We start from the raw sequence: 25765 nt of genomic DNA, 5'->3' as shown, positions 1-25765 counted from the left end.
AGGCCGTTGTTGTTGCCATCCTGTACCTGTCCCGCAGGTGTGATGTTCAGATGTACCGATCCTGTGCAGGTGTTGTTACGCGTGGTCTGCCACTGCGAGGACGATCAGCTGTTCGTCCTGTCCCCCTGTAGCTCTGTCTTAGGCGTCTCACAGTACGGACATTGCAATTTATTGCCCTGGCCACATCTGTAGTCCTCATGCCTCCTTGCAGCATCACACAGATGAGCAGGGACCCTGGGAATCTTTCTTTTGGTGTTTTTCAGAGTCAATAGAAAGGTCTCTTTAATGTCCTACCTTTTCATAACTGTGGCCTTAATTGCCTACCGTCTGTAAGCTGTTAGTGTCTTAATGACCGTTCCACAGGTGCATGTTCATTAATTGTTTATGGTTCATTGAACAAGCATAAACCCTTTACAATGAAGATCTGTGAAGTTATTTGGATTTTAAAGAGTTATCTTTGAAAGACAAGGTCCTGAAAAAGGGACGTTTCTTTTTTTGCTGAGTTTGCATATGAGATGAGTAATGCAAAATATGTAAACATTATTAAAGTGACTCGTGTTCCATTATTAAAGTGGCCAATGATTTGAAGTCTATGTATATAGGGCAGCAGCCTCAAATGTGCTAGTAATGGCTATTTAACAGTCTGATCGCCTTGAGATAGAAGCTGTTTTTCAGTCTCTCCGTCCCAGCTTTGATGCACCTGTACTGACCTCGCATTCTGGATGATAGCGGGGTGAACAGGCAGTGACTTGGATGGTTGTTGTCCTTGATGATCTTTTTGGCCTTCCTGTGACATTGGGTGCTGTAGGTGTCCTGGAGGGAAGGTAGTTTGCCCACCGGTGATGTGTTGGGCAGACCGCACCACCCTCTGGAGAGTCCTGCGGTTGCGAGCGGTGGAGTTGACGTACACGGCGGTGATACAGCCTGACAGGATGCTCTCAATTGTGCATCTGTAAAATTTTGTGAGGGATTTAGGTGCCAAGCCAAATCTCTTCAGCCTCCTCAGGTTGAAGAGGCGCTGTTATGCCTTCTTCATCACACTATCTGTGTAGGTGGGCCATTTCAGTTTGTCAGTGATGTGTACACCGAGGAACTTTCCACCTTCTCCACTGCGGTCCCGTCGATGTGGATAGGGGGGTGTTCCTTCTGCTGTTTCCTGAAGTTCACGATCAGCTCCTTCATTTTGTTGATGTTGAGTTAGAGGTTATTTTCCGGCACCACACTCCCAGAGCCCTCACCTCCTCCCTATAGGCTGTCTACTGGCCTACTACTGTTGTGTCGTCTGCAAACATGATTAGAGGCGTGCGTGGCCACACAGTCATAGGTGAACAGGGAGTACAGAAGGGGGCTGAGCATGCACCCTTGTGGGGCCCCAGTGTTGAGGATCGGCGAAGTGGAGGTGTTGTTTTCTACCTTCACCACTTGGGGGGCGGCCCGTCAGGAAGTCCAGCACCCAGTTGCACAGGGCAGGGTTCAGACCCAGGGCCTCGAGATTAATGATGAGCTTGAAGGGTACTATGGTGTTGAATGCTGTTATAGTCAATGAACAGCATTCTTACATTGGTATTCCTCTTGTCCAGATGGAATAGAGCAGTGTGCAGTGCAAAGGCGATTGTATCGTCTGTGGATCTATTGGGGGCGGTAAGCAAATTGAAGTGGGTCTAGGGTGTCAGTTAAGGTGGAAGTGATATGATCCTTGACTAGTTTCTCAAAGCACTTCATGAAGACAGAAGTGAGTGCTATGGGGCGATAATCATTTAGTTCAGTTAGCATTGCTTTCTTGGGTACAGGAACAATGGTGGCCATCTTGAAGCATGTGGGGATAGCAGACTGGGATAGGGAGATTCCGGACATATTCAAACACTCCAGCCAGTTGGTCTGCACATGCTCTGAGGACTTGGCTAGGGATGCTGTCTGGGCCGGCAGCCTTGCGAAGGTTAACACGCTTAAATGTCTTACTCACGTCGGCCACGGAAAAGGAGAGCCCACAGTCCTTGGTAGCGGGCCGCGTCGGTGGCACTGTGTTATCCACAAAGCGGGTGAAGGTGTTTAGCTTGTCTGGAAGCAAGACGTCAGTGTCCGTGACGTGGCTGGTTTTCCCTTTTGTAGTCCGTGATCGTCTGTAGACCATGCCACATACGTCTAGTGTCTGAGCCTTTATCTCTATACTGGAATTTTGCCTGTTTGATTACCTTACGGAGGGAATAACTACACTGTTTGTATCCGGACATATTCCCAGTCACCTTGCCATGGTTAAATGCAGTGGTTCGTGCGAATGCTGCCACCTATCCACGGTTTCTGGTTAGGGTAGGTTTTAATAGTCACAGTGGGTACAACATCTCTTGTACACTTCATGATAAACTCAGTCATCGTATTCGTCGATGTTATTGCCAGTGGCTACCCGGAACACATCCCAGTCCGTGTGATCAAAACAATCAGTTCAATTGCCCTGGAGGGTATGAACAAAGGATCCGATTCGGGTGAGTTATATTCCTGGTTGTAATGCTGGTGAGTTACCGTCGCTCTGATATCCAAAAATTCTTCCCGGCAGTACGTAATAACACAAAAAATCTGGGCTAATAATGTAAGAAATACCACATGAAAAAAATATATATTGCAAAGTTGCCAAGGGGCTAGAAGCACGGCTGCCCTATCCTTATGTCCCTCCCTGCCAATCCTCTCCCACTAACTTTACTAGCTACTGTACTGTAGCTGCTAGTTACCAACACACAGAGTTAAGTTAAAGCCATACCCTAGAGTAGCTTTCACTGTCTTTGACATACTCTCCTTTGTGGTACAACTGGTCCCCCTCGGCCATGCAAGTAGAAAATGTGCTTTTGGATCCTTGGTCTCCTTCATTGTCAGACATTTTTGCAACAAAGTCCCATTAGTGGTATCCTAGCAACCCTCTAGAGGAGTCATTCTATGTCGTCACTAGTTACCACAGCCACAAAGGAATAAACCCTGCTCATTTATACAATTTAACTCCTTAAAATTGTATTATTTTTACCTAACCCACACTGATAATCTATGTCTAACTCTAACCTTGATGACCCCAAAAAAAGCTGATGTTTGTGTTCATGAATTTTTACGATATAGACAATTTTGACTGTGGCTGTGCTATTTAGTGGAAACTGTCCGGTAATTTAGAGTAGCCCTGTCTGGACTTGAAAAATATGGATACGGTGGTGATTAATCTTATTACCACCGAACAGTTAAATATATTTTTTTTTTTACTCATTCACCACCTGCCATCTCTCCAAAACACCACAAACAATTAGTCTGTCTTGGATCCCAAAATATTTAGTTTTTAGTACTTTCTTTGAGCTTGGGGTACACCTCGAAAAGAATAAGGCCAAAGGAAATCAAATAAATACCAAATACAAACATTGACAAACGGGACATTTGAAGGGGGAAACAAGAGGCCTACTTTATTTACATGGCTGTTGGATAAAGACTCCATAGTCAAGACTGTTGAGGGCTTCTTGAGAGCGAGTCCAGGATGGGGATGCCTTCCTCTTAAAAGTGCACCAAGAGATCTTAAATAAAAAATAAAATAAGAACCTCTACCATCCATAATGTCATAGCAATTGTATAAGCTCTTTTTTTATATTAGCTGCATAATTTACACAGGGCAGCGGAACTCAGGCCTGAATAGTTTAATACTGCCAGGGGCATAGCCCATAGACAACCTACATTATACTAGGGTATACCTTTAAACAGCATGGGCAAAATAAGATGTTAACTCATTTGACAGTTTGCTTAGACACATTCTAGATAACCCCAATCATAGACTGTATACATAGTGTGCTGTAAGTGAGACGGTACTTACTGTACTAGTTGACTTAGCGGTTGCTCACATTCAGCATACTAGGGTACACAGCCAGTAAAATATATAGATGTCTACACAGTATCTTATAAAAATGGCAAGCACAACCAAATTCATTTCCTGAGTTTGTGCCAAAAGGATGTTGTTCGTTGGTGCCCCTTTTCAGTCTTTTCCATAATAGAGGAGCATCCTCATCTCCTGGTAGTGGCTCTGAGACAGCCAATTTACAATAAATATACATAAAAAAAGAAAATAAGAAAACAGTCAAACTATCAACACAAATAAACACTTTACATTCCAGTAAAATGTACAATGTAGCAACCGGTGAATGGCAACATCAAACATAAAACCTGTGGTGAGGAAGCTGACCACAAGATGGCAACAGGCCTGGCATAGTACACCAGCACAGCCATCTTCTGACTCTACTTAAGCAGTAGTTTATGGATTTAACTCTATTTACCCCAGGCTGTTATGGAAAATAATTAACTGTTCATATAACATGATGGAATGGAGACCACTTTCATTAAGCAATCATCCACCGCTGCTAAGTCATCTTTTGGTTGTTGGGTATAAAGTAGGCTGCCACACAACATGCAAGTTGTTCAGTTGCCCATGGTATTTTGCACCATTAAATACTGGGCAAGATATGCATGCTTTGAATACTGCTTGGACAGTAGGTCAAGTGTAGGCGGTTAAAGGAGGTTTGTAGGTCCCTAGGTTTTTCTCAGATTTCCCCATCTTGAAGTCACATCTTGGCCTGAGCCTTGAGAAGGCCAGATATCTGCACAGTCCCGTTTAAAAGTTCCATTATGAGTCATACTTTTTTGGGCCAACATTGTTTTTATACAAATTCAATTTCAATGTTTTTATTGTTTGACAAAATGAAAACAAATATCAAAATAGTATTAGTCTTCAATGGATGCTTGCGTCATTCGTTTGTTGCATGATGTGATTTGACAGCATTATTCGTTCAGGTAATGACAGAATCCAACTGAGGAACAGCCAGACTAATTAAAATTGGGGGTAATGGGTGAATCCATTTGAATAGAGTCCATGATTGAGCTACTGTATAAGTACTAGGATTCTCCAATTAACCAAACTGGAAGAAGAAATTTCCTGGTCCGGATGCTACAAAACAAATGTCAATTATTCAACAGAATCTGAAATATGCTGAATTGTGAATTTATTATTATTATTTTTTTTTTTAATACTGTTTCCTACAGCTGTTTGTATACATACATTGATTAGCTTCGAAACTGTAGCCCTGGCCGCCGCCGCCACCAAAGAATGCCTTGAAAATGTTGTTGGCGTCAAAATCTGCTAGGGACAGAAACACATTATGAGGATCAACATCACAGCTGAGGGAAGCAGCCAGTAAAATCTCACCACAAATTCACAAAACTAACCGTGTAAAATGAATGTGGTAAACACCCATTTACAGCTCTGAAATACAAATGGCTGAACCCAGTTGGTGTTTAAATCAAGTCAAGTAACAGTCATTTAGTCCATGTTAAAGCCGAAATACGTAGAGGGGGGGGGCGGCACTTTTCGCCCCCAGCACCTTTATTATTTTGTTGATGAAACAGAGCAGAGCAGCAGCCAGCATCATAGTAAAAAAAATGCCAGTAGATATTCTGCTATTCTATTGTGTGTGAAATGATGTCCCGGGGGGTAAGAGAGACAGTTTGCAATTTTTTCGCAAACAGACACGGCAGTTTCAGCCCCTTTCCCTTCCATCCTCCCTTGAAAGGGGTTCCCCTGCTGATCTCCAGCCCTCACCTCCCATGTTGCCTGTGTCGTCCTCCAGATCGTGACCACTGTCGTAGCGGGATTTCTTCTTAGGGTCAGACAGCACGGTGAACGCCTCACCTACCTCCTTAAACTTCTTCTCCTCTTCCTTCTGAACCTCAGCACTGGCCGAGCTGTGACGGTCTGAGAGAGAGAGAGAGAGAGAGAGAGAGAGAGAGAGAGACAAACCAGGGCCGTCAGTCAGGGGAAATGAGAGAAGGTACAGGAGCAGCTAAGTTAAATGTTTTGTTTCCACTTTGCATTGAAATACATCTCCTGACACACTGCTTTTTTTATATCAGTAAAATAGACTGGATAGTTGAACTGAGAAATGGCCTCTCTTAGCTACCTGGATGGTGCATGAGGGCCCGTTTACGGTAAGCCTTCTTGATCTCGTCCTCTGTGGCGTTCTTGTCCACTCCCAGCACCTTGTAGTAATCTTTCCGCTTGCTCTTCTTCAGCTCCAACTGTGCATTCTTCAGGAGGTGCTTGTGTTCTAAGGAAAGGAGTTAAGAGTGAGACGACAAAGATAGTATTAATAATAAAGAGCAGTTAGGGCGCCGTAACAGCAGGAGGAGCTATACAGAAATTCCACCCCTCAGAGACCGACACCTGAGACATTGCGTCAAAACAGGGTGTGGGGGAGAAAACAGGAGTGTGAAGCAACAGGACCCAGACAGAGGTAGCGTGGTAGACTGGGATGGAGAGAGGGGTGGTCGAGTCACACCAATGAGACACAGACATACCTTTGGTTTTCTCTGTCTGGTAGACCTTCTCATAATCCCTCACAGCCTCATCGTACTCCTCCTTGTCCATGTAACTGAACACAGAGATGTATAGAAACAAGCTTGAGGGATCATAACCATATCCGATGAATATCTATATTCTTGCATGCTCTCTAACCACCACCACCACGGACATATTGCTAGGAAACTAAGGTTGATTGACGTACCACTGTGCTCTCCGTAAATAGGCCTTGATGTAGGTCTCATCCAGCTTAACTGCCTTTGTGCAGTCTTCAATGGCCTGGTCTATTTTTTTCAGCTTTGAAAGGGGGGGGGGGATGAAATAAAAGAGAAAAAGAGTAAGGGGACTGTGGAATGTGCAAGGAAGCGTGCGACAGAAGAAGAAAGAGGAGAGATGCTGGCCTAGTTCTAGATAGAGAAAATGAAGCAAAGTGCGGAGCACTGCTAAAAATACACACGGTAAGATGGGCCACACTGTATGAGAGGTGTGTGAGTTTGTGGCACGCATCTGTGAGCGCGAGAGTATGCGGGTGCCCATGCAGAAGGCCACCTTCACAGCCAGTACAGTAGCGCTACGTTGGTCCATATGAGTGACTTCCTGGAGGATTTACAATCTAACAGCTACATGCTGCCAGGAGATATTTTGAGCAGAGTTATACAGGTATAAGGCCCTTTAAAATCCGTTTTGCAGAGAATTCGGATGGAATCACAGGATCCAGACATAAAAAATTCAACACTCAAATATATTTTACTTAGTAGGAAATCAACTAATTAGAAAATGCATTGATTTGTCCAAGATTATTACAAGACATGCATCAGCGATTCATATTTTCCTTGAACTTTCTGAAGAGGCGACGGCTCAGGAATGCCCGTGTGTGTGCATGCTTGTCTACCACTCTGTGTAGCCGTTAGTGATGATGCTAATGTCATGACAACCGTCTTCTGCGAGATGGAAAGGCTTTCCCAAAAACATACAATGAATTATTAAACACAAAGTAGCCTATGCCTGCCTACCTGGCAGAATGATATCATGGATTATCAATCCAGTGGCCATTCGTTTTACAAACTCTGAAATCACATGAGCACTACAGAAACATCAGAACCAAAAAAGGTCCCTAGCTCGTGCACAGTTGAATTAAAGGGTAAGTACACCCAAAAACCTAAATTTCTTACATTTTTCAAAATAAATAAAAATGTGGATGTTATATCAAAAGTGTGATTTGGAGAGCGAAAACCTGATAAAACAGATTCAGACAACAAAAAAGGCACAGATTTTATAGGGACCTACAGGTATCAAATATCAGCTGCCTGGCTGAAAAGGCAAAAACAACCACTGTAATTGAAAACAGCAATACCTCATTTGCAAGCAAACGGAGAGCCTTCCAATGAAGACTAAGATGATAATAATAATAGGCCGAATCGAACTGGGGACCAAAATGGCAGAAACGCCATGGCTGCATAAGACAAGATAACATGGTATGGCAGATGAGGGGTTCTCCTCCTGGTGCTGTGTGTTTGAGCCTCACCTTAGATCCCACGGTGCCCCTGTTACAGAAGAGCTTAGCATTGGTTTTGATGTTGTTGGGGTCTATGGTCAGGGCCTCAGAGTACAGCTCGTAGGCTGCATCATAGTTCCCGTCCTTGAAGGCTTTGTTCCCATCCTCCTTCTTGGCTTTGAGTGCTTTGGCATTCTGGGTGGAAAAGAGAGAGCAGTTAGCAACCTCTGCAAACTTAAAGTGTGTCAGCAAGCCAGTAGTGGAGACAGAATTGGTTATAGTGTTCTGTGGCTACCTCTTACAAAAGGATGGAGGCAATTTGTCTACATTAGCATAATTATTAGGCAGGTTAGCTGCGCCTAATTGCAGGGCTAGAGTCCTGGTGGAAGGTGGATGGAGGACTCACTCTGCAGGCCAGGCGAGCCTTCTCATGGTCAGGGGCCATGCGCAGGGCCTGGACAAAGAACTGGACGGCCTTGTCAATACAGTCCTCATAGTACAGACAGAGACCGCGGACGTACAGGGCATCACCATTAGTAGCGTCCATCCGCAGGATATCACTGAGAGAGGAAGACAAAGAAACAAGTCTTACATGACAAGATACATTTCCAATGGTGTGCATCAGCTAGGGAAATTGACTTTATTTAATGGTTTTCCAGGCTCCAACAATGTCTTGTTTACCTGGCTACTGACTGGGCCTCTGGGTAACGCCCCAGCATGGCCAGACACTCTGCTTTCAGCACCTTGAACCGATGGCAGGCCGAGGCTGACTCCAAGGCACGGTCCATGCAGAACACAACCTGCACAGTCCAGAGAGAAACATTGGTGCTAGATTTGATATGACAATATGCCCATTCCCCCAAATAAGGATAACAATTTGCTTGATAAGACAACATGCAGCCAACAGCCTACCATCCTGAAGTCATGCTTTTCAAATCCTAGTTCAGCCATCTTTTCATACTCCAGGACAGAATCTGCATTCTTTACCTGAAAACAGATTCAAACTTATGCTTTTACGTAAGGAAGCCGCTACGCTGCCTGATGTTTTCCTCAATCTAAGCAAAACTCATAGAATATCTGTCACCGTTAACAAAGGATTTCAATTACTGTAGAGCAATTAGCTCTTTACAATGCATTGCTGTTAGGACCTAGTCTGCCAGACAAACTGTCTGACCCACCTCCTGCTGTGCCTGGCTGTTGTCGGGCTCCAGTTCTAGAACCCTGTGGAAACAGCGGCTGGCTGCCATGGCGTTGCCCAGGGACAAATGGCACTTCCCCTCCCGTAGATGACCCTGTGGGAGAGTTTACTCACAGTTAACAGGCAGAAACACTGACACAGGCAGGGAGGAGACCAACACACAAACCATGACTCAGATCTTTCCATTACCTTACTGTTGTACTCATCCAACTGCTAGACGTATTCGCGTATTATGAGATGAGACAAACAGGAAGGTCTGACTAACTTGTCTGCCTAGGAGCTAGCTGGGTATTCAAGGCTTGCAACGCCTGGTGGTGGACCCTACCTTCATGAAAGTATCGTCGAGCCGCACTGCCTGCTGGGAGTCCTCCAGCGCCTCTCTGTGCCGGCTCAGCATCATCAGTGTGGCCGCCCGGTTTCCATAGTAACTGGCATTTTTAGGACACATGTCTGTCGAGAACACAGTAAAAAATAAAAAAATAAATTGTATTTACTCACCGTCGTTAACAAGAATAAATGATCCTCTCACCCACAGAAAACAAAGATGTTTCCCCTCTATAAAGAGGATATCCTTTGCAGTTGATATCACTGATGGAATTCTTACCTATGGCCTTGGTGTAGTAGTTGAATGCTTCAGAGTAATCCTTCTTGATGTAGTAGGCATTACCTTGCTCCTTGAAGCTCTCCGCTTCCCTGGATGACACAGAGAAATTTAAAAAAAGACAGAAAGAGCTTGAGAATGAGGCTATTTATTGACATTACCCAAGAGAGAGTTCTGAGTAAAACTGCATAATGACGGGATGTGCATGACTAATTGAGTACTCAAACTGATGTCAAAACTCCATATTTAACCAGAGATCACTTTTTTTTTTCAAAGACTTAAACTATTTGGTAAATTTCATCTTGAAGACAATATTACATTTGTTTTGACTCTAGTGTTCCATTTGTACATGTGCATTTGCGGGACACAACAAAAAAGAAACCAAGCATTACACAGTTCTGCTCCCTAACGTCCCTTTCCCCTCCGCGCCTCACTCACTCAATTGCGTTCCGACCACTCACTCTACACGCGCGTTTTGGAATAATTGCATAATTTTCCGAGTAGACTACTTTGTGGTTGACACCAGTTACCAGTCAGTCAAAATTGGCTAGATTGTAAAAATTCATAAATAAAAAAACGAGTTATTTGGTCTTAATTTAAGGTTAGGCATACTGTGAACAGTGTGGCCTTTTCCCCTTTACTCTCACTTTCGGTTATTTGAAAATGAAATGAACTCCAAAATATTGCTATTTTTAAAACAATCCATAGAATGTTGTTTGCAATTACAGTTTAATCCACCAGAAAAGAAAGAACAAATATGGTTAAACTCAAATATACTAATTTATTTAAAAAAAGAAACATTGTTTTAAAAAATACATATAATTCTTGTAAATTATATCATAAATAGTAGTGGTGGAGTTGTCACACATGCAGCTAGCAAAAATAATGAAACGTCTGCTCTACCCAAAATTACAACCAACTAATTGTGGCCTTGCCTCTTCTGTTTTTTTTTTTGCGGTAAGTGGAAGGGGGAAAAAATAAGGTACTTGTCTTTTGGCCCTAGATTGCAAAATAGTTGGGGAAAGATTTGATGTACCGATTCCATGGCACAAGGTGTATGAACTCATACACAAAACGACATTGGATTCAAAACTTAGAATGTTTTTATTAAAATTATTATAAAAATGTATGCAACCTAATATATATATATATATAAATAAAACAACCATCCCAGCTGTGCAAATTTCACATGGAAGAGACAGAAACATTAGATCATTTGTATTGGTACTGTCCACATGTAGCTTGTTTTTGGTCGCAGGTCCAGGCATGGCTGAAGAATTGCAACATTTACCCGGAGCTAACTCTGCAAATAGCACTACTAGGTGAATTTGAAAAGTCAGTCAATCGATCAATAATACTTATAGGAAAAAGATATACATTTCATTTACAATCTGTAGAAACTGAGAATAGAAAGGTTCGGAACTTCTGTGAAACATCAGTTGAAAAATATATGACAAATAGAAATTAAAGTGGATGGTGTTAAGAGACAGATGGGAGGGGCTAAAAAACAAGATAACACTGTAAAATAGAATGTCCGTAAAATGTATATAGGTTCAGAATTATTTTGAAACAGCAGAGTTACAAATATATGGCAAATAGAAATCAAACTGGGTGGTCTTCAGGGATAGATGGGAGCGGCTGAGGGTAGCTGAAGGATGTGATTAAAAACAAACAAAAGATTACTATTGTAAAATACAATGTGTACGCTGGAAGTAGACGCCTAACGCTTCGAACACACCGACAGCGTCATTGCGCAAAATAGTATGCAGCATCATCTGGATGTGTGTGCAACAAAAGTTCAACATTCACCTTCTGCTACCATTTCTGTGAAGACGTCTACGCATACAGTTTGACTCATAAATGAGATAAATCCAACGTATGTACCACACCAAACGCACTGCAACTGACTCTGCAACGCTGCAAGGCAAACGCAGCATTTCATTGGAAATTAATGTAATTCTGGTGTACCAAAATGGTAGGGTTAGGAGAAAATATTAAAGTAAAATATATTTTAAAAAGATAGACATTTACAAAAAATATGGGGGATTGGAAATGATGCAGACAATTACATTGATGGAAGTTACAATCTATATGCAATATTAAAGCTGAGCGATTCCCTAAAAAAAACTATGGTTAAGGGTTAGGGTTAAAATCTGATTTTAAGAAGCAGAATTGTTGTAATTGGCAGGGTTTGACTTTGTGTCTGTGGTAACTAACGTTAGTGATGACCCTACTTTGCAATTAGAAGTGGTTAGGCTATTACCCCCCTAAACATAGACAGGTTCCACACTGAAAATATGCAAAAACATTTGTTTGATTAAGACAAAAAGCATATTTTTATCATAATCATTAAGCCTAGGCCTCTCACCAAACAGATGCCCTGGCCATAATCCATCCACATGCAGTGTTCAATGTAGAATTGTTCATCCATTTAGAAAATTCCAAGGAACAGGCAAAATAAACTAAAAAGTAGACATATTTTGGTTTGTAACCCTGAATGATTGTTTCTCAACTTGCCAAATTGAGCCCTGTTTCAAATTATCATTGAGAATGTCATTGCATAGCTATGGGCTTCTACATGCAAGCGCCACACCGCTGAGGTTACTATCTTTTTGAAGATTGAGTTCCACAATATAATATAACCAGTTGATATTACAGATTCAATAAATAATCATAAATGTCACTTTATTTTAACTGAATAAGAATCATAATAATATGAGGCAAATTTAGCAGTTAGGATTAGCGTACTCAAAAAAATATAACGTGAGTACTCAGTCAAAAAAGGTCAAATGCCCATCCCTAACAGGTCATACCGTATCATCCATAGAGACACAAAATAGACCAAGTAAATGTGAAAAGGTACTTAGAGGAAAACCTTGAGGTGCATTGGTGAGTAATCAATTACTTTATCCCAGCCCATATCGCAAACTGCAAGGAGGTAAGTTATACATGATATTGCATATTATACGTAACCGCTGACAAGCAAAACAGACAAGGGACAATACTAGGATTAAAGGTCTTCTTTAATCATAATTAACTTTGGTGGTAGACCAGGGCTAATCTAGTTCTAAAATATAGACTACCAGATTGCTCCCTGAACACTGCTATTGCTGTTTCCAAAAATGTATGCTTGACGAGTTAACCTTGGTGTGGGAGAGGACGGGGAAGGAGCTGCGCAAAATCATCTAAACATAGAAAGAGCCATACCAGCAGGCAGTGAGGGGTCTCATCCAATGGAAATAGAGGACCTGAGAGGTAGTGGCCACGTGGGTATTTTCTGGGTACAGCTCACAAACAGAGCAGCTATTTGAGCTCAGTGGGAAATACACTGAGGCAGATCACCAGGAACCACATGGCAAGTCAAGCCAGGGAGAGGGCAACTGCCATAGCTTTTTCTTGGAATCTCGTCATGCTTCAGTTCAGATCACAATCGGAGCAAGAAAGCAGACAATGAAGCGAAACTGAAAATAAAGGCAATTTTCCAAGACAATGCCTTGCCCTTGTAACGTTTCATGTTCTTGAGGAAACAGGACAGTTACCACTATCACCTGATCATAACAAATTGGTTGGTTGTTGAACTTGTGGCCCCCACTTTTGCCAAGACAAAAGTTATGACATAATTACTAGGGGTGGGAATATATTAGCTATTTATATATGGATCTGGCTAGGCCTAGTTGACAACCTCGGAAAACATTACAGTAAAAAACTGGATCACCCTTCAGGCATACTAAGAAGACCATGTCAGTCAATAGTATGTTACCTCATGCAAAGCCTAATTTATTGCCATCTCGTTCAGGTCATCAAGACCTGAGAATGTTCTGGAAGAACGTCACTCAGCGAGGACAATCAGTGGGTTGAGTGGGGCAAGATTTTGGGGACTTTTCTGGCTCGTGCGTGGGTACATGGCAATATGGCAGTACTAACAACAGTTATCTACGTTACCTAGCTAAGTAACTAGTTAGCGAAATACATTTGGTAAAAATTATAGAACAAAAACATTAACCATAGGCTTTGCGACCGTCATTGCTAGGTACTAACGTTAGCCAACTAGCTAATACAATAGTAAGCTAACGTTAGCTAGCCATAACACACGTTGATGCAAACTGTGACTAACTTTGTTGGTTAGGTAACATTAACACAACAGATAAAGTCCACTTTATCTTTGTTGGTATGGATTTTTGAAAAAGAGAAAAATGGCTAACGTTAGTTAGCTAACCGGTTAGCAAGGCCTACTTGCCGTGTGACACAAAGCAAAAGCAAACCAACACTAGCCAGACCAAGATTATAATAACATGACAATGGCACGAGAACAATCTTAAATCTAATGTGTAACATTTGTTGTACATTTTCCGCAACGTACCTCTCCAATTCTTCATCGCTTAGTATTTCCATTTCAGGATCCATGGTCACATCGCAGTCATCAACCGTCGCCATTTTGCTGGGACTACGGAGGGGGGAGGAATCAGTGAGGGGGGTGATTGACAGCCAGACAAGACGATCGATCACTGAAAGTTAGTCCTGAACAAAACCTTTTTGTTCCACCAGCTTCTACTAAGCTAACATATGGAATTGTTTTAAGATGGTCATACCAAGGATCATTTAGATATTTGATTTGGAATTTTAGGACCAATTTAGGTATCAAAAATATATATAAAAATGTTTTTTGATAACATTGAATTTGGCCTTTCTGCTATTAGCCAATATAAACACAATGGATAACAGATGTATACATGGAAAAACATAGGCCAAAATGGCGTTTGTTTTGAAGTGTCTGTCCTTAAGATATTAGAAAGATCAGGCAAATTTTTTATTTAATTTTTTTACACACATATTTAACCCAGTTTTTTAGGCACTATACGACTTCCATACATTCTGCCATAAAATGTTTGAATTAACTGGTACCAGGCTACCTTCTGGCGAGTCTTGTGAGGCTTACGTCCTAAATCAAAACAACCGACACGTATGAGTTCGTGAGAGACTCACCTTCATCATATCAGTGTGAAGCCCAAATTCTTCGGAAGCTACAGACAGAAGTTGGCAGATTGGCCGTACAGTCTCACTTTAATTCCTCCATAGTTTTTGGCCCACCAGGAGTTGGCATTGGCAAGAGAGCAGAAACAGACACCCAGCCAGGGTAAAACAATGTATGGTCGGACAGACTATTTTGTCAGTAAAAATAGAGTAACATTGAAGCTAGCTCGCTCTATTAAAATAAAACATGTTAATGTCTTCCATACTCTGTGGTTGTGACTCAAACAAGTCTTACGACCATCGGACGCTAGAGGTCGCAGTTACTAAAGATAGTGAGGGAGACGTTACGTATGCATTGTAAACAGGAAGTATTTTTGGATAGTGGTGTCTGGAATTTACGGGAGCGGTGTAGTTACATTTTATAGGTAAAAAGTTTGCAAGGAAATCAAATGTTGAATTGAGTTGTTATCTGGAAGAACATAACAACGGCCATTATCACTTAAATAGAATCGTTAGCTAACTAAATAGATGCTAAATGTTAGCATGTAGCTAGCTAGCAAACGTTTGCTACGGTCATGATAATATCATGTTTTGCGTGCGCGTGTGTGTGTGTCTGTCTGTCTCTTTTTTTCATGCTAGCTGCAGAGACAAGACTGTCATCTGACTTGTTCTTCAATTACAGAGTTGCCAAGAGACTGGTCATCATCATGGGCAAGAGTTGTAAAGTGGTGGTGTGTGGTCTGGCTGCGGTTGGCAAGACTGCTGTCCTGGAGCAACTACTGTATGCCAATCATATTGCGGGTAAACAATTCATTTGTAGGACCTAGGAGATCAAGGACAATGTTGATGTTTTGACTACACAGATCCTCTGGTCCCATTTATATCCCAAAGTGCTCCCCTCTTTTAGGCTCAGAGCCCATGGAGACCCTGGAGGATATCTATATTGGCTCCATAGAAACGGACCGTGGCACTCGAGAGCAAGTGCGCTTCTACGACACCCGGGGTCTTCGTGATGGTCTGGAGTTCCCTCGCCACTACTTCTCCTTTGCAGACGGTTTTGTCCTGGTCTACAGCATCGACAGTAAGGAGTCCTTCAAACGCATGGAGGCCCTCAAGAAAGACATTGACCGCTTCCGTGATAAGAAAGAGGTAAGAACTTTCATCGATTTCAATGGTACTTGTAAAGCACAGTGTCGTGTAGGCTAGTTAAATAACACAGCAGATTTCAGGACAAAACAGACCCTGCTGATGAACGGCCGTCCTATCGCCACTGACTGCAGACCATCAGTGGTAGGTTTAGGAGAAAATAATAACGTAAAATATATTTTAAAAAGATGTCCTAAAGTTCTTATCTACCCACCACACTTCACTTGCTGATATCCAGGTGATGTGAGGCTGTGCTAAATGGATGAGATGATCTGTCCACAGGTGACCATAGTGGTGCTGGGCAACAAGCTGGACATGCAGGAGCAGAGGAGTGTGGACTCTGAGGTGGCCCAGCACTGGGCCAAGACAGAAAAGGTGCGTCTGTGGGAGGTGTCTGTGGCAGACCGGAGGACCCTCATCGAGCCTTTTGTCCACCTGGCCAGCAAGATGACCCAGCCCCAGAGCAAATCATCCTTCCCCCTCAGCCGCAATAAGAACAAGGGGAGTGGCTCTGTCGATAGCTGAGGGAGCAGGGGGATGGATGCGGGAGGGAGCGAGGGTTGATGAAGAATGAGAAAGATTTCAGGAGACAGGGAGTGAAAGAGTAGGAGAGGAGAAACACAGTAGGCTGATTATTAGCCTATTACAAATACAGGCAATTTTAGGTCTGAATGAATGTACACTGACTGAATCAGAAACCAATGGTTTCTTGGAGATTTTGACTGATATTTAGACTCATATTTTACCATTTAGACTGATCTTTGACGACAAGTAAATGACATCAAAAGTAACACAAATTGATAATCAAGAGGGTTGTTTGTATCATGGAGGATACATAAGGGATTCTATTACTGTTAGTTAATCAGGAGATTTGTTACACTACTGGCATGCCATCTACTCAGATGAAATATGGCAACTATTTTAGCATGGATGATCTGCATTTTATTTTAAGTTACAGCACATGAAACAAATCCATATTTTGAAGAATTAAAAAAACATTCCTCTATTCTTTTAGAGATGTCAGAAAACATGTTACTGTCTTTTGAGATCGCTTTGAGTTTTAAAATGACGTTGTCTAAAGATTTTAATTGTTGTGACAGACTAGTAGTCTTATGTGATGTCTCTTGTTGAGCAGCGTGTTTGATGAGCTTCCTGCCTGCTGGACAGGCCCTGATGTGGCGACTGAGAGAAAGAGGCTTGCCCTGACTGTTATATCTATGGAGCTCTTGACCACAGCCTAAGCATGCTGAATTATCTGTACTTTATCAGAAACTCCTTAATGTCCTTGAAAACCATGGGGCGTCCTTGATCTTTGTTACTGAGCTGTTAAACACAATGTTGGTCAGACGAAATGCAAATGTATTTCATTTTCAAATTGTTTATCTGACTGAAGCCCTTTAATGCCATATCAGGGTCCATAGTTATTGTGCAACATTTCATGTGTGTGTCACTGAACAAGAAAGATGCATTGGCCTAGTTTGGATGTAGTTTTTTGCTTTGTGATTATTCACAGATCTTTATATTTGTATTATGTTTTGACGTTGTGAATTTGCATCTTTATGTCTGTATTATTGAAGTGCATATTATTTTCATGATAAATATTGGGACATTTATACTGATGCAATATAGAGCACAGTATTAATCTTTTAAAATGTTCTGGAGACTGGATAATCATTTGCATGCCGTGTAAACAAATTAAAAGATTCCCTCTGCATCTAAGTTGAGGCTGTTGTGTATATCTTTGATTTGCACGATTTATGAAGTAATTAAACATAATACAAACATTTTAATGTCTTTATTAAAATATTCCTACATTGCACTGCCATCGCCACTGATCATCCCTGTGAGCTAGGATAAAGATCTACAGAGATCTCTAAACTTTGCTCAAATCCATCCAAACTCTGCCTCCATGTCAGAAATGTGGAGAAGGAGAGAGAAGTCCGAGTAGTGTCACAGAATAACTCATGCATTTTCAAAGGGCAACATTTTAAAGCAACTGGGATGACCAACGATTCAACTTCTTTTCTCTCACTGCTGTGTAGAAGCTCCCTGGGGGGCGGGCAGGTTTGGTTTGAGATGTGAGCCAGCAACTGAAGGGTTGCCAGTTCAAATCCTGGGTCCAACAGGGGAAAATCGTACGGTAAGTGAGCTGGCAACCGGAGGGTTTCTGGTATCAAATCCTAGATTCCTTCTGTTGTACCCATAAGCAAAGCCCTTAACCCCCCACAACAACAGCCCCCTGGTTGCTCAGTGTGGCAGCCCCCAACACCTCTCCAACAAACCTGTATGTGTGTCCCTCGGAGGGGTTGGGTTAAGAGCGGAAGTCAAATTTCGGTTGGACCTTGTGTGCAATTGGCCTTTTGTTCTTTAGTGGTAATTGCTGTGAGTACATCTGTACAAATCCATTATAAAGGCTTCATCTCTGCCTTTGATGTAAGATACTTCAGGCGAGATTCTTTGTAGTCTATATTTAACCTGACTTTGACAACAGTCAGGTTAGTTATGATTCCTCTCCCCAGTAATGAATGGCATTGGTTCTGAGGAATAGGTTGCTGAAACATCTATTCTATACCGTTGGAACTATACATCTAAATATTTCAGGCACCAAAAAAACATATTTGAAGTGTCCTTTTTACATTGAAACAGTGTTGTAGTAGGGATAAGTCCCCGTGGTGATGAGAATTCCGCCCTACATACACTGAGACAAGGGCAGACATGTTTATGTAGAGCAAATGAAGCTGCCAACAGTTCCACATGGACCAGCTGACTGGAAAGGTTAATGTAAGCTAATGAGAAAACCTCAAGTAGAACGTCTCTGAATTGATACTATACTCACCTTCAGAGCACAGCAGGTTGTTTTTAATGACGAGCCAGTGTGCTGATGATGTTTACTAAGAAATTGTGCATTTATTGAGTCACATGTATGGATCGTTATAAACTAGCATAGTATTACAACCCACATTTATTGTCTTCTTACACAGTACATAAGGTAAAATAACTTTAACACAAAACATCCTCGGGACCCTATATAACCCGCCACACTCTCATACATTTTCTTATCTACATTTAACAGAGGGCAATGAACATCTCATCTCAAACATCTCACTCTCTATATTGATCTCCTGTTAAAATGTGACATTTACCACACGGCTTGAAATACACACTGTGAATACTGGGAGACAAGGGGGGCGAGAGGAGCAGTAGATTTGTGACTTGTCCCCGATGTGATTTATGAACGCACCTCTTCAACTAGACTACTGCCAAAACCATTTCCCCAAGGATGACAATAAGACAAAAAATACAGAGGTAATGTCCTTTTATCTCTACTCCAATACTGTTTTACTGTCATAGCAAAAAAAAAAAAAACAGATCCTTCCTCAGTGCTGCAGCTGAGCATCTAGCTAGCTTCCCCCAGGGACATACAGAGGACCAATGGGATTTCTCCCCCTTTCTTTTTACAGTGGAGATTATTTATCTCAACCCTGGCAGTTGCTATAGTGACCTTCTAATCGCAGCCTTTCCCTCCCGACACTATGTCTTCAAGAGGTAGTGTGAGATTTAAGGGTTTGGATAGAGAGAGGACAGCACACAGGTTGAACAATGGACTCGTGATTTGGCATGATTATGTGCCCCATGGGGCCATTCTAACTGTTTGACCCCAGCCTCTGGACCAACACAACCCAGGTTCCAAACAGGTTCCCTGTTATAAGGCCAGATCTTTTTTATATGAAATCCATCCAGAAAGCTACAGCTACCGTGGCCTGCTGCAAAGCTAAAACTGTCATAGAAGAGATGATTTCTTCCTCTTTACAAGAGAGGTATGAATTTATGGCCATGATTTGGTGGCAAGGGAAAGGTCAAATGTTTATGAAATAATGATTTTTATGCTCTGTGACAGATCAACATTAACCGGGCCCCAAAGCAGTTGGTGCAGCTCATTCCACCTGAATACACAGAGGGCGAGTTTACATAATCTGCTATAGGACAATATCTAATGAATGTAAACACACAACATGCCATTTTGAATAATTTGATCATGCTGCAAAGCAATATGCTGTGGTGTGTGTGTGTGCGTGCGTGCGTGCGTGCGTGCGTGTGTGTGTAGAGGATCTAACACCTTTGACATTAGAAAGCGGGACATGTTGACAAGTCGTCTGGTTCCAGTCAATAGCCGGACACTTAAAGGTCAATAAAATACAAAGTGAAGCTGTGGAAGTGAAAGATCTAATCGATTTATTTCACTATCCAACTTCTCCCTCTGTCTATTTCTCTCTCCCCCATTTATTTCTCTGTCATTCATATTCAACCTAGCATTATCTATACAGACGGAAAAAACAAACATTTAAAGCAAAGACTCAATAGCTTATCAAAATATCTTACTCTATATTCCACCTTATAATTCCTATTGTACATCATGAAGATCATTGTAATCAAATGTACTGTGAACACAGTGACAAAGGTGTTACAATAAATACGGGTCATGTCCCCTCATAGAATATCTTCTACATCGTAGTATATGTTTTGTAATGTACCATTGGCTTTAAATGGAACACAAGGGCTGCATTTACACAGGCAGCCCAATTCAGTTTTTTTTTCTCCCACTAATTGGTCTTTTGGCCAATCAGATCTTTTTACATCAGATCTTTTTCAGAGCTGATCTGATTGGTCAATAATATCAGAATTGGGCTGCCTGTCTAAACGTAGCCAAGCAGTCACAGATATTGATATGTACTGTAGAACTTGACGTACACACTGAACTGACTCCATGTCCTTGTAGGGTTGATACAGAGAGGGAGGAACCAGGGACTGACAGACTGACCACCACAGCAAAATAAATGGGTGTTACTTCACAGCATTCAGGTAGAGATCAATATATCAGTGTTGTGGATATGTAGGGGTTTGTGGAGAGGTTTTGCAAGGTCTGTCATCCCGAGACTGGCTTCAGACATGGATATGATCACTTGACTTGAACTTCCCTTGTTTTGGCAATGGGAGAGGTGTGTTTGTGCTTACCTAACGTTTCCACACGGGGAGAGCTGGCATAAGGACCTACAGTGGTAGTGAGAACAACAATGCTGTCCAACTACATTATGAGTACGTGCTCCACTTCCAATAAACAAGGACATGGGTGGGAAGCTAACAAATGAATAGCTGATTGAACAAAATTCACATCATTATGGTATGCTTGTTACAGTTCATTACAGTCCAGAAGAGTCTCCAGATAGGCTTTGATGATTGGCGTCATTATGGCAAGAGACTGACTCTGGGGTTCAGTTCAGAGAGCACAACAAGAGCACATGACACAGGACCCGCTCTGTACACGAAGGACAGAGAAAAGCTGTGAGGAACAGCGCTGAGCTGAGCTGTGGTGGTGGTCCAGAATCCAGTACCGTTCCATGATATTGTTCAGAACCTAATCTCTCTCCATTATCTGGAGCCGCTCCAGAGTATGACTTTATGATGCTCTGCCCATTGAAATCATCTGGGTGTGAATACTGTGCAGATAATCCAGATTATCATCCAGACTGTTGATCCTCAGCATGCCACTCCTTTCTCTGTCAATAGCCCTGTTTATACCTGCTGTTAATATGCGATCTTCGTCCTGATCTTGTCTGTTTACACTTATAGGATCTGATCACAATGCGTCTTTTAATTGTCAACACTTGTCTAAAAATGTGGGCACAATCAGAATGTGAACAAGATCAGGACAAAGGCAGCAGGTTGGAACCAGGTATAGACAGGGCTAATGAGGCAGGACTCGGATGGGGGCAGACACCTTTCTCCATTCACCTTCATGCAATTATCTTTGCAGCGTTGAATGCCTGCTGTGTAGACTCATTTCTAAAATAGGGGGAAATGAGAGCTGTGCTTTGACATCAGTGATATGCAGATCCTATACCAGGAAACTCCGTTTTGAGAAACGCCAGCTTCTCCCACCTCACCAGCAGTAGTCTCAGTCAACATGGCTGCCTTGTAGTTTCATAGCCTGCCATTACATACAGCACATGTTCTTTTACTGAAAGAAATGGGTCACTAGTAGACTGATAGATAATTGACATTTCACCACACTGCAATTGAAGAGAATGTGATCATAGTGCTTTGTTTTATCCATGGTGTCTCTTTCTATAATAAGGGGACAGATCCCTTATTATACCCAGGACTGAGCTCTGTATCTGGGCTGGTCTACTGTCCATGGTTCCCTTGGCTGTGCACAGGGACGGAGGAGTGAAAAAGAGAGGAGTGAAAAAGAGAGACACGGACACACCCCAATGTCCTCCTATATGATCGTCATATTCCGTGTGTGGACATTTTACATCAAAACGTCTTCAATCCTGTTCTGTATGGCTATTATTTCATGTCATCCACAAGTACAGTGTATGACCCGTCTCTATGGTGATGACGTTTGAGAGGCTCTGATTGTGTGGATGATTGTATGGTATTCATGTAGCTGAAACTGTAAGCCCTGAGAAAGCCAGAAACTGACCAGCGGTTGACACTCTTGGGATATACTGGATAATTACATCTGAAAGGCATTTTTTGTTCCACATCTATTGTGTGGCGTTAATAATTAAATTCCATAATTCAGTTCAACATTGAACAAGAAGAAGAAGAAAAAAATCACTCAACCATTTTTCGATTCAACATTTGTCTCTTTTGTAGGTTAAAAAACAAGTACAGTAAAACCATGTAAATAAAACAAACAGAAAAAAACAAGCAAAGTATTTCTCCTTTCCATGTACAGCATGTGTCTGCTGTAGGCTACATCAACAGTCTACCCTCAGATAAGATAGCGTTTCATCAAGATAAAGATAACAATAGCAACTTTGATAAAATGTCTATATTTACTCTATATTTTCTACATAGATAATTTGCCTATATGCATTTATTTATTAAAAATGTACTTAAATGTCTGAATACCATAGAGTTCCCATGTAATGACAGACAGACAGACAGACAGAGGGACAGACAGACAGACAGACAGACAGACAGACAGACAGACAGACAGACAGACAGACAGACACACAGACAGACAGACAGACAGAACGAACACTGGAGATCAATAGGCTGGCTGGTTCACTGAGTAACTTACTGTGACTGGAGAGAATCACATTGGTATGGCAAAGAGACCTGACGGCTTGGTTTCATATTCCCAAAGACAAAGGCCTCAGAAACATGTACAGAATCAAAGAGATTTAAAGAGATGGAGGAGAGACAGTGCTGGGTTTGATCTAGAAGGGCAATAACAAGGTCTTCACTGCAGGTGGCGCTGCTGCGTCACACACATGGAAATACTATTGCACTGACTGAAGTGACGGGAACAACAACTGCATAGGATTTACCCCATTTTGCTGTTGCTAAAGTAGACTGGTTGGGTGTAAGTGTTGGGTTTGGTAATAAACCAGCAAAGAGAGTTGGTGTTGGGATAAATCAGGAGCCCCAAGTATTGGGTCTGGTCTGGTGGGGGCTATGGAGTGTTCGTTTCAAGGTGGGTCTACTTGTTTAGGAGAGAGGGGTATGGGAATATGATTATGTGTTCTACTGCACTTGAGACATCAATAACACGGGCTGTTCTGTGTAATCCATATAAAAGCTGTGTCCTGCTCCTCTGTGAGGTGAAAGCCCAGCAATGTCAACACAGAGAGAGGGCTGCAGCGTCCGTCCCACAGTATGAGAGCTGCTATTTATAGCTTAGCTCAACACACAGTCACAACATGAGAACGAGATTGACCATCAAGGAAAATCGCATCACAACAACCCATCAGTTCAAATGACTATTAGCACTGGCCACTTGGAATTGGCCTTTCAAATACAGTACGGTAGGCTGTAGAGCATCTCTGTAGAGGTACAGACACACATTGTTCAGAATCAGATAAAGCCACCTCTCCACATCCTATATTCTCCTACTGTATAACCGTTCTAAACATAGACACATTAATTGAACGTATTGCTTTAAAAATGTAACTAGATCTGAGATTTAGATTCAGACCGGTCTCATGGATAATAACAACAATCAAATTGAATCGTTATAAGTTGATTGTTTGTGTGATTGAAAAATGCTAAATCAAACTGGCATGAGTTTATGAAAAATCACACCAGGAATAACAACAAAAAAATAGAACATATTTTCGTTGCTTTCGCAAGTAAATCTGTTTAAGGTGCTTTTAATGTGGTTGCCATGGCACTGTGCTTTGTTTCTTTCCCTCCATTCCTGATGATCCAATCAGTGATCTGGGAAATGTGTCCCCCCCCCCCTCCATCATCCACACATCTCTCTGCACAGTGGAAACCTTTAATTGAGGATTGTAAACCCATCAAGTCATTTCCACCCCTTAGTGTCTTTTTTGAGCAAGGGGAAATTGTCATTCACTGCCACCCATCAGCTCCTGCTGAGATAGCTCGAGAGAAAATTAAGGACTATGGCTCAGGGAGTACAATTGGGGGATCAAACACTATAAAATCACTGGGATACAGGGAACCATGGCAGATTACAATATAAGACAGCCAGGCTTTTAAAAATTATTTTGTGCTGCCCGTTCCGCAACGGGAGAAATAGAGACAGTCAGAACCAATGCACCAGCGCTGCTACGGAGCAAAGATCTTTAATGAGGCAGATCTGCAACTTGAGACAAAATCAAGTTGACAAGCTGACTTTTTCAGGACCTTAATGAGTGCTTAATTCTGGGGATGCAGGGTAAAAAATAAATCATGAAAGGCCATGTTGGGCTGTGACTCAAAGAGAGTGAGAGAAAGAGAAAGAGAGAGAGAGAGGAGAGAGAGAGAAAGGGCTTCAGCATCTATTCTGCACATCAATTCAGAGCTCTGGGTTCCAATGACAAGAGCCCAGTAACATGGTTTGGGAGATAGGGGCTTGGTGGAAGGGTGTTGGTGGAAAAATATGAGTTCATATAATTCTGACAGATCCCACTCATTGACTTGGGTCCGTAGGACTGCAGATCTGCAGCTCCACATATGGCTGAAGACAGTCACAAGCTCAGAGAGCATTGGGCTCACCTGCTAGCATCCCCTATATCGACCCATAACAACAAAAAGCAAGCCAACCAATAATAGAAACAAAGTTCTGAGGAGTAGCATGACGTAAAGGGACCTTATTTGTGGCAACCACACTAAACAGATACATCTATTTTTGTTCTCTAATAAATTACACAATAATATTAAGAATCCAAACCAAATCGACCCTTGAAATGGCTGTGTAAGAGAGAGGCCTCCTGGCTGCACCAGTCTGTCCCTGGAGGTGTGTCCTGTTCCTCAGGCCACCAACCACAGGAGAAGGAGCAGACAGATGGGGCGTGGTGGAGAGGAGGCGTGGCCTTGGCCTTGGGGGTGTGTCCTCCATGACAGGAGCAGTTGTTAGCCTCGCTCTCTCTGTTCTCTCCATCCTGGCTCCTGTGGTCTGCATAGTTTGTGCGTGGCGTGGCCCTCGTCATGTGGGTCACAGTAATGGAGGCAGGGCAAGAGGGTTGGTAGAGGGGGACAGAGGGACGGGGGGAGCTGTACTGTGTCATTAATAAGGGGAGAAGATGATGGAGGGGTGCGTGGCCCTCAGGGGCCCCGGGGCGGGCCGGAACAAGGTGGGGCTCAGGAAGGGCGTCTGAAAGAAGGTGGTGCCCGCCGGGTGGCGCAGAGCCAGAGGATTGGTTGCCATGGTGCACAAGGTGGGCTGGGTGAGGGGGCTAGGCAGGAAGCCAGTGGTCAGGCTCTTGGTCAGCTGCTTCTGGAAGGCCAGTTTGGTCTGAAGGAGAGGAGGAGAGAGCGAAGGAGGGAAGGAAAGTAGAGAGGAGAGCAGAGATGGAGAGCGCATGTCACTTCTTGAAGCGCACATATTTACTCAAAGTAGAGCACACATTTGCTCAGCAAACAGGGAACATTGCTCTTTTAGCACACATCGTTACCTTGGATTAACATGCTCGTACATTTCTCCATACTAATATCCTTTCTCTCACCACAACTACCCGTCCCTCTAGGGGACTT

General features: G+C 42.5%; 3 protein-coding genes across 7 annotated transcripts in view; 1 reads left to right on the top strand and 2 right to left on the bottom strand.

Moving 5' to 3' along the window:
- Positions 1 to 3404: 3404 nt before the first annotated feature.
- Positions 3405 to 14660, bottom strand: LOC129832980 (dnaJ homolog subfamily C member 7-like). Of its 2 annotated transcripts, none has more exons than XM_055897165.1 (15): positions 14642 to 14660; positions 14019 to 14102; positions 9662 to 9750; positions 9383 to 9507; positions 9038 to 9151; positions 8772 to 8846; positions 8541 to 8659; positions 8266 to 8419; positions 7890 to 8054; positions 6570 to 6661; positions 6364 to 6437; positions 5967 to 6113; positions 5609 to 5761; positions 5069 to 5149; positions 3405 to 4957 (listed from the first exon to the last, which is right to left on the bottom strand). In XM_055897165.1, the coding sequence occupies exons 2-15, from the start codon at positions 14090 to 14092 to the stop codon at positions 4920 to 4922; spliced, it is 1500 nt and encodes a 499-aa protein (XP_055753140.1). In that variant the 5' UTR covers positions 14093 to 14102; positions 14642 to 14660; the 3' UTR covers positions 3405 to 4919. The 2 variants fall into 2 exon arrangements, with proteins under 2 accessions (XP_055753140.1, XP_055753141.1); XM_055897166.1 differs by having other exon boundaries at positions 5069 to 5146.
- Positions 14661 to 14946: 286 nt separating this feature from the next.
- Positions 14947 to 17559, top strand: LOC129832982 (NF-kappa-B inhibitor-interacting Ras-like protein 2). The gene is made up of 4 exons (XM_055897169.1): positions 14947 to 15054; positions 15312 to 15430; positions 15537 to 15778; positions 16058 to 17559. Exons 2-4 carry the CDS (start codon positions 15337 to 15339, stop codon positions 16298 to 16300), a joined length of 579 nt encoding a protein of 192 aa, XP_055753144.1. The 5' UTR covers positions 14947 to 15054; positions 15312 to 15336; the 3' UTR covers positions 16301 to 17559.
- A 1098-nt stretch (positions 17560 to 18657) lies between these two features.
- Positions 18658 to 25765, bottom strand: part of LOC129832979 (zinc finger protein 385C-like) — a 215306-nt gene continuing 208198 nt past the window's right edge. For all 4 annotated transcript variants that reach the window (XM_055897162.1, XM_055897161.1, XM_055897163.1 and 1 more), the window contains one exon: positions 18658 to 25526. In XM_055897162.1, the coding sequence (XP_055753137.1) occupies positions 25299 to 25526 (228 nt within the window). In that variant the 3' untranslated portion in view covers positions 18658 to 25298. The remainder of the gene's footprint in view (positions 25527 to 25765) is intronic.

This window comes from Salvelinus fontinalis, chromosome 34 (assembly GCF_029448725.1).
Source record: "Salvelinus fontinalis isolate EN_2023a chromosome 34, ASM2944872v1, whole genome shotgun sequence".
NCBI lineage: Eukaryota > Metazoa > Chordata > Actinopteri > Salmoniformes > Salmonidae > Salvelinus > Salvelinus fontinalis.
The sequence above is the reverse complement of the archived record's forward strand: the minus strand, read 5'-3'. Positions and strand labels throughout refer to the sequence as shown.

Bases quoted from the DNA above. Each gene is read 5' to 3' on its own strand.
- LOC129832980 (XM_055897165.1), bottom strand. From the start codon at position 14,092: ATGGCGACGGTTGATGACTGCGATGTGACCATGGATCCTGAAATGGAA. The intron at 6,114-6,363 runs GTATGTCTGTGT...TCCTTTCCTTAG, and splicing joins CCAGACAGAGAAAACCAAAG to AACACAAGCACCTCCTGAAG. The intron at 5,762-5,966 runs GTAGCTAAGAGA...TCTCTCTCTCAG, and splicing joins GGCCCTCATGCACCATCCAG to ACCGTCACAGCTCGGCCAGT.
- LOC129832982 (XM_055897169.1), top strand. From the start codon at position 15,337: ATGGGCAAGAGTTGTAAAGTGGTGGTGTGTGGTCTGGCTGCGGTTGGC. The intron at 15,431-15,536 runs GTAAACAATTCA...CCCCTCTTTTAG, and splicing joins GTATGCCAATCATATTGCGG to GCTCAGAGCCCATGGAGACC. The intron at 15,779-16,057 runs GTAAGAACTTTC...ATCTGTCCACAG, and splicing joins GCTTCCGTGATAAGAAAGAG to GTGACCATAGTGGTGCTGGG.